The sequence below is a fragment of the Oreochromis niloticus genome, linkage group LG4 (assembly GCF_001858045.2).
Source record: "Oreochromis niloticus isolate F11D_XX linkage group LG4, O_niloticus_UMD_NMBU, whole genome shotgun sequence".
NCBI lineage: Eukaryota > Metazoa > Chordata > Actinopteri > Cichliformes > Cichlidae > Oreochromis > Oreochromis niloticus.
In genome coordinates, this window is record NC_031969.2 from 29935187 (window position 1) to 29951064 (window position 15878).

At 42.0% G+C, this 15878-nt stretch overlaps 1 protein-coding gene across 9 annotated transcripts in view; it reads left to right on the forward strand.

Moving 5' to 3' along the window:
- The window catches only part of slc1a9 (solute carrier family 1 member 9), a 48504-nt gene that overhangs the window by 17284 nt on the left and 15342 nt on the right, over positions 1-15878 (forward strand). For 7 of the 9 annotated variants that reach the window (XM_013269793.3, XM_003442520.4, XM_005469016.3 and 4 more), the window contains 9 exons: positions 129-281; positions 2052-2308; positions 4092-4197; positions 4341-4467; positions 6346-6579; positions 7330-7524; positions 11154-11288; positions 11427-11865; positions 12931-13137. In XM_013269793.3, the coding sequence (XP_013125247.1) occupies positions 129-281; positions 2052-2308; positions 4092-4197; positions 4341-4467; positions 6346-6579; positions 7330-7524; positions 11154-11288; positions 11427-11865; positions 12931-13137 (1853 nt within the window). Of the gene's footprint in view, positions 1-128; positions 282-2051; positions 2309-4091; positions 4198-4340; positions 4468-6345; positions 6580-7329; positions 7525-11153; positions 11289-11426; positions 11866-12930; positions 14989-15878 lie in introns of those variants that run through there. The other 2 variants (XM_013269792.3, XM_019357665.2) reach the window with 2 other exon arrangements.

The window sequence follows — 15878 nt, forward strand, 5'->3', positions numbered from 1 at the left end:
CTTTTTGAGGCATGGAGGCATAGTATGCCTTTTTAATGGTTTGGGAAATTAATGCCGACATAATTGGCTAAACAACTGCTGCACAAAAACAAAACTCTGTAATTAGCTTATTTTTTTCCACTCCTCAGGCGTCGTCATGGGAGCCGTTTTTGGGATGATGCTGCGGTACATGCAGGTGACAGACAGCGCCGCTCTCACAATGGTTTCCTTTCCTGGAGAAATACTCATGAGGATGCTGAAGATGCTCATCCTGCCTCTTATCATCTCCAGCCTTATCACAGGTGTGGCCGTTATAGTCAGCATCATGCTGTTTTTAAGGAAGTTAAAAAGTAACCGTTACTGTGTTTACACTGTAATGGATGAGTGTCCAGTGCGTGCATAATTTAGGACACACTCATTGTCCCCAGTGATTTCTAACCAACTACAACCTCATACTCCTGAACTTTAACCATAATAAACTAAACTAAACATGTTAATATGTTAACTGTAGAAAAATGAAAATTCTGACGTTGGTAGGATGAGTACTACTGGACTAATGCATTTGTTTTACATGTAGTCTACAGGACTCTGTACTTATGAGTCAGAACCAAGTTTGGTTAGGAAGGTGCATCTAAGACTGTATGGGAGCGTCACACAGACATACACAATGTAGGTAAAAGTATTGAGCCACTCCTCTTATGGTGTGTTCCATCTGAAGCTGGAAATTGGAATTTCCTAGTTGGATTTTTCAACTGGAACATTCCCCTCAAGTCGTACTTCCAAATCAGCAAACAGCCCCACCGACCTTGACTTAACCATCCAAGTTGGTGGCAGCCCATGTAAATATTAATGAAACTGTAAAGCTTGTACTCTGCACTGCCACTGTTGTGTTAGTGTGACTTGATAAATAGGTCACAAATGCACAATAAATAAAAATCCACAATTTACAATAAGAAATGCCCAGTTATCTCCATAAATAAGTTATCTCCATAAAATCTCTCTTTAAAAGAGTCACAGTTTTTCAAGTGGACCCTTTGGAAATTAATTGCAATCTCTTCAGCTAGCCTCTATTTGTGAATATCCTGCATGTTTATAAGCAAAGAAAAACCATTGCACTGTATTGCTAGTGATGCATGAATGACTCTAAGAGTCATTTTTGCTAAGAAGCAAAAAGAAATCCAGTATTTCGTAGCTTTTCTGACTTTGCTACTGGAACGCAGTGAATTCGGGAGTGACGTCCCTGATAGCTCCAGCATCCGGCCTCCAAGGCAAAAGCATCGCTGCATTAATTTTTGAATTCAAGTGTTTTCAATCCCATTGTCACAGGTGTATTAAATCAAGTACCTAGCTATGCAGTCTGCCTTTGCAAACACTTGTGAAAGAATAAGTTGTTCTAAAAAGCTCCCTGAATCTGCTTTTTGTCCTGCAACAGGATTCCACCTTTGCAACAAGTCGGTTTGTGAAATTTCTTTCATCGTAGAGATTCCACAAGCAACTGTAAGTGGTATAATTGCAAAGTGGAAACATTCAGGAATCACAGCAGCTCAGTCATGAAGCCGCAGACCTATAAAGTAACAGAAACAGGGTCAACAAGTGCAAAAGTCTTAATATCTGCGGAGTTTCAAACCTCCTCCAGCATTAACATCAGCACAACATCTGTATGCTGGGAGCTGGCCGAAATGCTCCTGCAGGTGTTAGGTGTTAAAGATTTAAGTACATAACATGCAATTTAAATGCTTGAATTTAAGAGGAAATCAGACAGTATAATATCAGTTATGTATGCTCTAATATTTCTCATGTAATTGGAAAAAAAATACTCCAGAAATCATCAAACTCACAACCAGTTCAGTGACTGAAATTAGAAAACCTAGCAGGTAGCTAGCCAGCTAGAGCCACCTGAGTTGGTTCATGAAGCGGTTTATCCAGAAAACATGTATCAAACTTTAAACACTCTACAGGAAGCATTTGCAGTTTAAAGTACTGGGAGACTCGTGCTTCGAGGTAAAGACACTGTTATTGACTCTGTGGACTTGGACACACATTGTTTTAAATCTGTTGTCTGTCTCTTGTAGGGCTTGCTGGTCTAGACGCGCGCTCCAGTGGAAGGATGGGTAGCCGAGCCATGGTGTACTACATGTCCACCACTGTAATCGCTGCCGTCCTCGGGGTCATCCTAGTGTTAGGGATCCACCCAGGGAACCCTAAACTGAGGGGAGGCAACTCATCATCCACATCCACGAAAAACCAGGAAGTCAGCAGTCTGGACGCTTTCCTTGACCTGATTCGAAACCTCTTCCCAGAAAACCTGGTGCAAGCCTGCTTCCAGCAGGTACCCTCCACATTAACCATCTACTGCTTCATTATCTTGGCTCGTCTTGAACCATAAGCTTTAAAGCAAACTGAAAATATCAATATAAACATAGCAAACAAAGATTATTGATTAATACTTTTCCTTTTAATAAAACAAAAGTTTCCCAGCATTGCTTTGCTGGCACTTTGGTAAGGCTCTACATTCCTTTTATGAAATTTTCATCATTCAACTTTAAGGTGATGATAATCAAACTACACTGAACAGAAAAAAAATGGTAAAATAAACAATATCTGAAGTTTATTAAAAATGTATTTTTGTTTTTCAAGATAAATTTCCTCTTTAATTTGAATGAATGTTCATAGACATCGCTTCATGTGCTTCATGTTAATAGTTCACTACAAAAACCATTGCAAACTACAGATTAAAGTTTCCAGAGCAGCTACCACTTGGATCCTGAATTGTGATTGTTTTGTCAGCGATTGTCAACAATTATTATTGCAAATAATTATTATCCAAAGTGTATCATATTGGAAAGTCTTGCTTGTGCCCCAGGCCACATTTGAGGACATGAGCTTTTCTGGATAAGGTATTACTGAGCAGTTTGAGAGAGTGAAGGACTCGGACAGAGTTCTTAAAAACTTATGGTTCTCCAGAGAGGCTAGCTGTCCTCCAGACTTCATACGTAACAATTTTTACATATGTTGTCTGGACTGATTCAAAGGGCTTTGGCTAGAAAGAGGCTAAGAGGCCATGCAACTCTTTGCACTGCTGGAGGAAGCCAGGGTACTCAGAGAGACCTCACGCAGGTGTGGGGAGAGCATGCAAACTCCACACAGAAAGATCGCGGGAGTCAAACCCAACTTTTTGCTGTGAGGCAACGATGCTGACCACTGCACCACTCTGTTGCCTATAGCAGGGGTGGGCAACTCATTTTCTAAAGGGGCAACATGAAAAACTGGGACTGGTGTGGATTGCTGCAATAATAAACTTATAAAATTCAATTTTTATTGAGCAGAATTGAGTTCAGATCATTGGTGCAGATCTCCACAACAGTTTGTTGCCCACCCCTGGCCCATTGTGTAATAATCTAGTTAAAAACAAATACAAATAGAGCTTATAAAATCAACCACTGAAAACATGTTTTACATACTAAAAGAAGATAAATCAGTGCCATTGTAATGTATCACGTCATTTATAAAATAGATCTAGGGTTTCTTTTTTCCATTCTTTGTAATGTATCGTCAGTTAGTGCTAATGATGCGGTCAAATAGGGACAATTCAGGAAGCGGCTTGTGTTTTCGTGATGCAGCCGTCGCCTTCTTCTGTCCAATCCTGTTTTTTCTGTCATGCGTGTTCGTCTGAATGATTAGAAGTAGTTATCTGTGTTTGATTGGGCGATGATCAGCTGTCCTGCTGCTACCGCTAATCTCTTTACATCTGCAAAGCCACATCCTTATTTAGCGCAGTAAGGCATCTGCTGGTGAACCGAGAGCTTTATTTCTGTCTGCATCTTTTTTTTTAATACTGCTTCTTTGTTCATACTCATCAGGGATTCAGTAAATTCATATAAGTCACTGCTTTAGCAGCAGGGAATTGTCCTCCCCCTTTCAGCCTTTTTGTCTCCTTTTTCTTTCCCTTTGTTGTATTTATGTTTCTGTTTTGCCTTTTCTTTAAACAGAAATCAGAGCACGTCGTGCTGCTGCCAAAACTTTGTTTGTTCACACACAATGGGAGTTACAAAATCTAAGCACCCCAGCGCAAACCACAGAATAATCTGAATGTCGCCCCGTGTTTCCTTCAGGTTCAGACGGTGCTGAAAAAGGTGCCGGTCGCAGCACCAAACCAAACTGAGCCCATATTAGTCAACAGAAAAAAACTGGAATACAAATGGGGCATGAACGTCCTCGGTGAGTTGATAACAGAGTTCGTATTGCGAGACGCTTGCGTTTTCCAGGTCTCTTTTTGTTTATTTGTCCTCACTTTTGCATCCACAACAGTTTCACTCCTTTGCGTGTTTCAACTCACGCGCTTGCTTTGTGTTTTCGTCAAGGTTTAATTGGCTTCTTCATCACCTTTGGGATCTGCATGGGCCGGATGGGCGAGCGTGGGAAGGTCATGTGTGACTTCTTCAACATCCTCAATGAAATTATCATGACGATGGTGTCCATGATCATGTGGTCGGTGTCTTGTATTCCTTTATTCGTATTTGTGTGTGTCTGTGTTTAAAACGTGCGTGCCTCTGTTTTTCCTCTTGTTGGCCAGCGTTTGACATTTTGGAGATACCGCATACAACGGTCAGAGACAGTGATGGATAAGGCGATGACTGTGTGCTTGAGGCAAATTGTGGGAACAAGCAGCAAGGTCAGATAGAAAAAAAAAACAAAGAGGAAGAGGGAGAAAGTGTGTCAGTGAAGGACACAGACAGATGGAAAGAGGGAGAGGGTTTCCCTGGGACATGCTGGAGTCTGTGGTATGCTGGGGAGTAGCAGGAGCCGGGGCCCGGAACGGCGTTGTGGGCTCCCAGGGGAGCCGCGGTGGAAGATCTCCAGAATGTAATGGATCTATCGACGGCGAAGGAGCCACTTGGTGGCAGAGCAGAAAGCAGATGCGGGCAGGAGGGACGCAAAAAGATGCGTGTGAGAGCATTCCTTCAGAGAGCAGTGCACGTCTTGAGGCTTCGCAGAACCCTGGCAAGTGGCGCAGAGAAAGTGTAGCGGTACTCAGAGCAGGGATGGGAAAGGAAAGGAGGAGTAGAGTAGGCGGTTGGAAGAGAAACAGCAGGATGCTTGTCTCGAAGCTCCTCTAAGCCTCCTCTACATGTGCAGCTGGACACCAAAGGAACTGTATCATTGTCTGTATCACTCACTCAGTGTAAACAGATTACTCACGGGCTTATGGTGCGAGCCAAACACAGAATCCAGTGTATACAAAAAGCACGCATCATACAAGGGGCACATCTATCAAATCATATACATGGCATACTCCACCAAACAACTGTCACTGGATGCCAGCTGACCTGGGAGAATGCACCGTCTCATGATGGGACAAGGAATCGCTTTAATTCAAATGTCGCAATAACTGCAGTCTGTATTCATGCACGGGAACAACTGCACACCAGAGCTGGAAACCGGAGATCCAAGCATGTGTCATGTCCGCTCGCAGAGAAACATGCTTCTTTGACAGTGACTAAAGATTGATGAGGTGGCGAAAACATTGGCCTGACATTAAAAAAAGTAACAGGGTGGCTACAGCTCCTTAAATATTCTTAAAATATCTTAAATTCACATCAATTTATAAAAGGCCTTGTAAAATTTATAGTCATGTCACCACATGGATTACTAGAACACGGTGCCACCATTTTTGCGGCATTGTTTATTGTTCTGCGATCCCTTTTAAATCTGTTTTTTTTTTTAATATAGTTGATGGCAACAGGACGCTTATAGGCTAATTATTGGCTTATTTAACAGTTGTTGTGTAAGAAAACATCTTAAAATACTGAAATGTGATCCTGGCAGTAACATGCAGACATGGTGAGTTCAATGACAAACAGCTATGGTGGTAACCACCAATAAAGCCAGTTCATAGAAATATTTAATAGAACAATAAAACTGTATGTGAAACTTTTTTTTTTAAGTTTGGGACGATGACAATGATTATGTTGTTTTCACATTAACACACACTTGTGTTACTAAACAAAGCCATTTTTTGTCTTTTTACTTTTGTGTTAACGTTTGTGCTTGACTATATATAAAGTCTGTATTTTCCATTGCAGGTTTGGTCTTAAATATTATTTTAAAGAATAGTAAAGTAGAAAGAGTAGCCTTCAAAAGACCCTTAGACACCTTGTCTTTTGCCATAATTCATCCATAACTAATAGATTAAGTCAGTCAATCAAATCAAACTATTTCTGCCTCTAGATGGCTTTGTTGTTAAATGGATTTGTTGCTTACAGGACAGTTTAAAAAAGCAGAAAAAATATACTAAATGGAGTTTAATGGAACATAAACCACAATCAGTCCTGATCAAATAATTTCTGCTGTGATGTCTGTGTCCAGGTACTCTCCTGTCGGCATCGCCTCTCTGATTGCAGGAAAGATCGCAGCTATCGGGGACTTGGAGGTGGTAGCCAGGCAGCTGGGCATGTACATGGTGACTGTCATTGTGGGTCTGGTGATCCACGGGGGCTTGATCCTACCCGCTATATTCTTTGCAATCACCAGAAAAAGCCCCTTTGCTTTCTACTCTGGGATCTTCCAGGCGTGGATCACAGCCTTGGGCACTGCTAGCAGGTATGACAGCTTGCAGGAAGTGCATATGTATGTTTGGAAGTCGTCTGTTTGGGCATGTGTTCACACATGTGTGTCACATATTTCTTTTACAACACGTATTGCTCGGACAGCTGTTGTAGTTACCGTGATTGATCGGCGTAGCCTGCTACTTGCTTTCAGCTATTTGGGTTAAATCTGAAAGGCCTGAAGGCAAAAATCTGTATTTATGCAGCTACACTGACAAATCAGGACAGCAGAGCCAAAGCGCAGGCTATCATAGACGAGTCCATGTCGGACAGATTCTGTGTTGTAAGTGTCTAAGCCTTCGGATTAGTTGCCACCAGCCAAACTGGCCCCACTGTATCCTGCCCGGCTTGGCTTGGCCCAGCCTGCCTGGGATTCAGCATTGCTGCTGAAACCAACTGTTATTTTGGCACATTACTGAGGCTTTAGTGAATATGGGTAATCCTATCAACGTTTTCTCTAATTATATTATGACCCGACCTCAGCGGGGCCGGGAATCAAATTCCTTTAATTCACATGTTGGAGGATTGAAACAGTGGCCTACCCCAGCTGTTAGGACGAGGCTGTCGGCCGACTCAAATTTCTCCTGCCTTTTTTAATTGTTGTCTCTTCCCTTCGTCCTCACCTCGGCGCTTATGCCTTTCACCACCTGTCTGCCTATTTTATATCCTTCAGCAGACACTTTGCGCCTGCATCTGCACCTTTTTTCCCTCTAACTCGCCTTGGTGTGTGGCCTTCTTCTTTCAGCGCGGGGACGTTGCCGGTCACCTTCCGCTGCCTTGAGGAAAATCTGAAGATTGATAAGCGTGTGACTCGCTTTGTGCTGCCCATAGGTGCTACCATTAACATGGACGGCACCGCCTTGTATGAAGCCGTGGCCGCCATCTTTATTGCCCAAATGAATGACATCACCCTGGACGGTGGGCAGATCGTCACTGTCAGGTAAACCACATGGTGACTTGACTCTCATAACTCTGGTTTCATTATCAGAAAGCAGCACTGTTGAGGCGCCGGTGCTCCTTCTCCCACATCAACTATAAGCCTTTAATAGTTTCCTTACTTGGCTGCTTCTGAAGATTACTTACAGCATCTTTGCCAGCCAGCTATTCGTTTCCAAAACCAAGAGCAAAAAACATTTATCTTCTGCTTAACCTACTCAGATTCCAAGCACTGCTTTTTCTTCTATTTACATTTTTCATAAAAGAAACAGAACAAACCAAAGTGGTTTTAATATCTATACACTGGACCTTAACCAGTCCACACAGCGGTACAGTGGTTAGCAATGTAGTTGCACACAAGAAAGTTCTGGATCTGCACCTCGAGGTCAGCTGGGGCCTCCCCGTGTAGAGTTTGCGTGTTTTCCCTGTGCCTGCGTGGGTTTTCTCTAAGTGCTCCAACTTCCTTCCACTGTGCAAAGGCTTGCATTTTAGGTTGATTGGTCTCTCAGAATGGGCTCAGGGTGTGGATGTGAGCGAGAATGGTTGTCTTGTCTATCTGGTTTGCAGCACTGTGATGAACCGATGACCTTTGCAGGAACCAACACCCCTCGCTCAGTGTCATCTGGGAGAAGCTTAAGCTGCCCTACAACGCTAGCTGGGTGTGCAGTTTATAAAGAGGATGGATGGACTTTTGTAGAAAGTGTCCAGGATACAAACATTTGGATTGATTATTTCAACACACCGAATGTTTTAGTTACCACCATAATCAGAACACTGACACAGCGTGAAATGCAAATGAATAAGAAGACTTTATGCATATATTCTAATTCTACATATAAATTTAAATATGTGCTGACATTGACGTGAAATGCTTGATAATGCTTAAGCATGGATGTTGGAGCCCTTTTGACATCCTTGTGACGAGCTGTTTGTTGTCTTTTTGTTGTTGTTTACACCATCAGCTGAGCCAGAGCAAAAAGCACCTGGCACAATTTACTCACATGCTGTGGCCAAAAGCAGAATGGGACAGGAAATTGTGGGGGTGTGAGTGTAAACATAAACCGCTGTGCACATTAGTGTAAGTAGCCTCCATCACGGTCTCTGTCACCTAACTGCACCAAAGCAGGTTCATTTTTTGTCCTGCTTTCTGTTATTTTTCCTAAGAAGGATATTAACAAACAATATTCCCTGAATGCTTTGTCAGCCCGCCCTCCTGTAAGGTTTTTGTGTCAAAGTTCATTCTGATTCAAATATTAGTAAAAAGGGAAAAATATCAATTATGTTCTGACTCATCCTAAAGTCTCTCATCCCGCGTCAAACATAGATGAATGGAAAGTGATGTTTGACTTGACTGTATATAAAAGATGGACATGTTTTGGAGCCAGAAGTGACTGCAGCTGGACAAGAGGAGCGCTAAGTTTCCAGCTAACACCTAAAGCTTGTTTAGCAATCTGCATCTGTAGCTTTTATGGTTGCACAAATACCAGCTGATTAGTGTTAGGCAACATTCAGATAAAATACAAATAATTTCACTCATCAAATGTCTTGGTGCATCTGTATCGAGAAACCAGCAACACAAACACAGTGGATCCCGTTCATTCATTTTCTTTTCTGCATTTATAGAAATGTACAGTCTCCATGCTTTAGTGCATTTTCAAACAACTTACATTAAGTATGTTATGAGGTATAGAAATAAATATGGAAGGAAGTAAAGAAATATTCGTCTCCCATTTCTGAGGTTTGAGCAAGAGATTGGATCCAGTCTGCTTGGATCAGATTCTGCTTGTTGTGGCCGCGGGTTACAAATAACGCTCAGCACTTTGAAGTTGTTTATTGTGTGTCTTTCATCAACGGCTGTTTACCACAAAATTCCTAAATCTAATTTTAAGAAAATGCTGTATGGTTTTTGTATCATGTGTGATGAAACTGAAATAAAATCCATATGTGCAACATAAATCTGCCCCACTTAATCTCCCAGTCACAGCGTGGTGATAATTGGCGCTGCAGTTTGTCAGACACAATTGAGATGTAACTAATAACAGATGAATAGCTTCATGCAGTAAATATCACGGTTTAGAGCAGTATCCAAACTGGCTGGCCCATGTGGTTACTGATAATTCTCTAATTGCAGACATGCCATGACAAGCAGCATTTTTCAGAGTCTTTAAAGTTTTACTTCAGGAAACATCTTTTGTTGTGGACAAAGGAACTGAGTCCTTTGTATCCTCATGTACCTCTCCTTATACAAGCCTTGCATTGATGAAATACATGTAAATGAGCTCACATAAATCCGAGGCTTTTGGTGTGTGATGTTGAGAAACAGAATACTGGACCACTCCATGTGTAAATCTTAGTGGGTGGAGACAGATTAGGGTTTTTGATTTTTTATATGGTCATATTATAAACACGTAAAACTGAAACTCACCTCTCGCTACGATTTAAAGTCTTTAACTTTCAGCTAATTGTGCTTTTGGCTGCCACATGACCGACTAAACATGCTGAATCAGCAGTGAAAGCATGAATTGGTGAGTTCCATTATTAAATGTGGTTTCGGTTTAGCCTTTTCTGGTGTTTCAGCAGTTTTCGAGCACAATGGTCTGGTTTTACAGTTGGGTTTAATTATTTTTTCAGATATTTTTTCCATCACACATCACCTTTTGCATGTGGAATTAATTCACTTTTGCATTTTTCAGTCTACCATTTTTGGCGAGTGTTCAGAAAACTATGAAAACAGTCATGTCTGCATGCTTTGACTCTGTTTCTTGAAAAGCCTAAATTCAAGAGCTTTCCAAATATGCCAGCATGCCATTAGTTCAGGCAGGCCATGAACTCAAGTTAGCCTCAATTTCAGATCAGTTCAGCTGATCTCATTGCCAGCCCACATCACTCAGCTGATACCCCTGCTATGTAATCAAAGAAAGAGTAACTATTGGAAAAACTGATGGAGGCCATGCTATTTAATTTGCTTAAGCTTAGAGTTGCATTACTAATTACAAATTAGTTACAAATTATAATCTCAAATATTTGAACAGTATTCCAAGCTTGTTTATTTAACATAATTAGCCATTAGTGTAACAAACATTACAATTTAATTAGGTTTAAAAAAAAAACTCTTACAGGGGAGGTAGTACTGGACACAGAATTTAAAGACAGCCAGTGTGTCCTCTGATTTATGTGTATGTACAGATAGGCAAAAAAGGCAAAAAGAGGCAGCGCAGTATTTATAGGGATGTCTGACGCTTGACTCGAGCTGAACTATTAGGGAGTGATGAAAGGGTTGCACTTGATTGAATGACTGATTAGAAAAGGCCAAATGAGCATAAATGTGAAAAAGTCAGAATCATCACAAAAATTACAATTTGATTATTTCCCTCTGCCTACAGCACATTACTGCAAGCCGCTTTGCAACCCACATTCACATCAGTTCCCCTCGAGTATCATCAGATATGAAACTTGCCTCTTTTCATGTCACAAAATATGATTTACTCCAGATGGGAGCGAAAGTCCTCTTGCAACTATAGTGGTTCTCTATTCAAGTGCATCTTTTAATAGATGCTTGTCTTCATGGTCTTTCCTTAAAACTCTTAAAAACGAATGATTTAAATATACCTTTTTCCCATCTCTTCTCTCCAGTATGACCGCCACACTGGCCAGTGTTGGAGCCGCCAGTATTCCTAGCGCTGGACTGGTAACCATGCTACTGATCCTGACAGCTGTCGGCCTGCCTACCCAGGACATCAGTCTGCTGATCGCTGTCGACTGGCTGCTGTGAGTCAGGTGTCTGATGAGCAGGCAATAATAAATCACTGCTCTGCAATCCATGTTAGGGTACTGACACTTAAAGTAATGTTGGTATCACTAAGACGTCATTTCACTCACTGACGCTGATGCCGTTTGTCCACTCAGTGACCGAATGCGTACCTCCATCAATGTTGTTGGCGACTCGTTCGGTGCCGGGATTGTGGATCACTTGTCAAAGACGGAGCTCACCGAACTTGATGCAGCCGAAATGCAAACGCTCCCGCAAGAGGAGGAGCTCGATTTCGTCCCTCCGCCGCCAATCCTCACGGAGATGGACATGGTCGACCCTCTCAAACCGCCCGAGCTGCCTCCTCGTTCCCCTCGCCCACCCAAACAAAACCACCACAGTCACATACTCTCCCAATCCCACTCCATCACTTACTCGCCATCCCGTTCTGTCCGGTCTCCGTCACCACGCTCCATCAGTTCTCCCTCTCCGCGTTCTGTCTGTTCCCACTCTCCCAGGCCTTTCCGTACTCATTCCCCACGCCTCCTGCGCAGGACAGAGCCGGGATATTGTGTCCTGCCCAGCCATGACAATCAGGTATGTACTATCTACCTTATACTTTAAAGACAGATGGCAGTTAGTACATACATTAGAAATCTAAATCTTACATTCCTTGTTATTTAGAATAGAGTTTGTTTAATATTACAAGTATGTGTCTATAGTTTTTTTTTCTGATAAAAGCAGCAGCTGAAAGATTGAATAGATTTTTTTCTTTGTAATTGTCCTAGCTCACATTCTGTCTAGCAGGATCCTAATAACTTGTAACTGACCAAATGTCTGACGTTTTAATGTTTTAATGAGGTCGTTATACCAGTTCAGTTCATGAGTATATGAAAAGCCTTGGCTTGACAGCACTCTAAAGGCTTTTTTTTTTTCAACTCTTGGCTCCGTATGACTTCACAGAGAGTGCTTATCGCTTATATGATACACTGAAGCACACGGCTACAGCTAGGAGCACAGAAACCCCACTCACCTGCTGTTAAAACCTTTGGATGCATTAAGACAGTCTTGGCCAACTCCAGGCCTCAAGGGCCGGTGTCCTGCAGGTTTTAGATCTCATCCTGGGTCTACACACCTGAATCGATTGATTAGTTCATTACCAGGCCTCTGGAGAACTTCAAGACATTTTTAGGAGGGAATTTCGCCATTTAAATCAGCTGTGAATAATCAAGGACACATCTAAAACCTGCAGGACACCGACCCTCGAGGCCTGGGTTTGGACACCACTGCATTAAGATAACCAAGGATTATTTTTAACTGCAAATCATGTAAAGCTACTCTAATAGAGGTTAAAATATCAATACTACAGTCTAAATATCAGGAGAGCAAATCAACATGCTTTCAGATGTGTGGCTACATGTTGGTGACTTTTTCCAAAACCAAGAATACAGAGAAATTAATGTAATATGCCCACTTTATCATGTATATTAATAATGTGTTAAAGATTTCTGGATGCAGATAAACTCAAAGCCTTGATCCTAATATATGACTATGATGACATCATCCTGGGAAAGACCTTTAACATTTAGCATGTTAAATTTAAGTATGTTGGTCAGTCAGTGCAGGCTGCATGATCTCATTTCGGTCTCTTCACACTCTCAGATTCCCACACTGCCGCGCTCCTACAGAGAGAGAGAGAGGGAGCGAGAGAGAGACAGAGACAGGGAGCGGGAGCGACTGAGGCGAGAGAGTGAAACTGAGGAGGAAGAGGAGAGGGAGAGGGTTCTGGGCGAAGTAAGCGACGGCGAGGAGAGCGATGACACCGCTTACGATCGAAGGCACGCCATCCCACCGTGCGACCTGCCGTGATCAGATTTCACCACCAGCGTGTTTCACAGTCGATTTGTTTCCACTTTTACGACAGGTTTTAACCACTTTCAGCTTCACTCTTCAGTGGAGGTACAGAGTGGGTTTCTAGCTGGTTGCATTGCTAATTTTTCAATGCACGGATCTTAAAATGTCATGATGGCAATGTAGTAATATTCCCAAGAAGGGCCCTTCAAACCAGGCCTGAGACTTTTGCTCTGTGGTTGGATGATGAAAGAGTTTCTTTTCCTCCTTATCTTATCCACTCCAGTCTTGATTTATAATTTTTCTTCTGAAATCCACCCAAACCTAAAATGTTCCCAAACACATAAACGTCCAACGTCGACTGATGCCAGAGAATGTGAGTCTGCTCTTGATGAAAAAAGTCTGCTGGTGTTCTTACCAGCCTTGTAACGCACAAACAGGAATTCGTTTTGCTCAGATTCCCTTTGCTTCCCTTTAAGGAAGTTTTAAAAAATGTACTTTTAAAAGAAAAGTTTGACATTTTGAGGACATTTGCAGTGATGAAACAATGTATTCACAGTTAAAGACTAATATCATTAACTGTAAATATATGTAGAACTTCAGGTATTTTTCAGTGGAAAACGGCTGGCCTGGTTCAAGGTCATAAAAACATTTACTAGCACCTTTAAATCTCATTCATTAACAGGTGATGTCTTTTTCTAATAAGTTTAAAAACTGAATTTAAAATGTGGACTTTTGCTGGATATTTATTTTTTCACTTAAGTGACAGTTTGATCCTTTCAAAGCCTTGCATTGCAGGTGGTCACCAGTACTGGTGGATTTACTGGTGGAGATAACCAGGATAGCTGATTCCTACTAGTGTTTTGGCTGAGAAAACTAGCAGGTAAACTGTAGCTTTATATTTAGTATACTGATAGAAAGTACTCGTTTTAATTTTGCTTTATCAATATAGTTCCGTACGTTTGAGACCCTAGGGTACTGGAGTGAAAACCTCCAGAATCAGATGATCCCCTATGAGCAAGCAGCAGGTGACAGTGGGAAGGAAAAACTCTCTTTTGACAGGAAGAAACCTCCAGCAGAGCCAGACTTGGGGAGGAAAGCCATCTGCCGTGGCTGGCTGGGAGGCTAGGGAAAAGGAAAAGGATACAAAGGAGTAAAACGAGGTGCTCATTGCAGTCTGAGCCTATTGCAGCTTAACTAACGGATGCTCCAGGGTCACCTGATCCAGCCGTAGCCTTGTCGGAAATGAAAGTAGAGTTTTTCACATGTGAACTGACTGCAGCTATGACTAAAGCAGATTTCTTCCTGTTATGTGCTACACGCGAAAACTCATCATGTGCGATGAGTTTGTGCGTGAAAGCCGCAAGACAAATAGATCTCCCTATTTAAGACAGCAAATATCTTTCAAAATGTTGAACTAGTCCTTTAAAAATACCAACTGATACTTTACATCTGGCAGACAGTATTTTATACAGTTCTCTAGCTTCTTTTAGCTCTTTACATGTTTATCCTCAGTGCTCTTTTACCTCATTCCCTCCGACATCAGTCACCGTTGATGTTAATATTGTCTATATTATCTAGGGTTTGTATTTGCTTTGTTGTGGTCTGGTGTGTGAAATGATGAATTTTAGGCCAGAAGCTGTTTCAATTTTGTCGTTCGTTTAAATTTACTTGTTATTTTACTCTTACTTATTATTTAAATTTGTTAATTGCTGTAAAATATCATCTTCTGTCCCACTGAACTGCCTTTCATTTCAAATTGAACTTCATGAACTGCCTCCCTACATCCTTGAGTCTCAATGCAGAGTCACAGGTCCAGATTGTGTGTATACTGTATGTAATAAAATCTTAGAGATTTATTTAAAGTAACTGCACTTCTCTTGTGTTTCCTCTGCTGCTAAAGGAACTTGTGCAATCTGTGGGAGGATTTGCAGTCAAAGGGGGACACGCGTCAGTGTTTGGTGACTAAAGACAGTGGAAAAATCCTGCAGACAAAGATATTACTGAGTGGAAAAATTGCAACACACACATAAGCAGAATGCACACATTACACACGAGGCTGTAATGAGACAAAGACAGAGATACCAACACACTTAATCCTCTCAGGGAAGAGTTAGAGATGGGCGAGGCAGGGGAGAGTGATGGATGGGAGAGGAATCGGTAGGCGGCAGATGGCCAGAAAGACGTCAATCCTTTTCATTCTTCCCAGACAGCATAAGGGCTTTGTGGGTGATTGCAAGCAAGGCTGACGTTAGCTTAGGGACACGTCAGAGAGGAAAGCTGAGCGGAAAGGTGAAACCCCCCGGAGCTCGGCAAAATCTGAAAATCGAAACTCGCGTTTAGGTTCGTTAAAATTCGAGTTTGTCTCGATCCACCCGACGTTTGCGGCTGATGGCGTCCAAAGAAAGAAGCGCTAATCTGCCCTGTGGCATGAGAGAGCTGCCCCTTCAGCGCATGACGTGGGGATATCATGTCGCACCATCTGAAGGGACAGGAGGGTCAGGAATTTAATCACTGCAGCTATCACTGTTCAGAGGAGTTTGTGTGTGAGTGTTGGGGGTTTGGAGGGTCACAAGGAGCATCATCTGCTCCTTTCTATTATCTTCACTCCAGCTCTGTTTCAACATAACATCAGGACAAAAATTTAAGACACAGAAACCATTTTCACAAACTAGATGAGAAAAACTCTTTTTGCAAAGGAACATATTTAAAGCAGTCTGCGATGACTAATCAGTATTTAAAATCACAGGTGCTAAGAG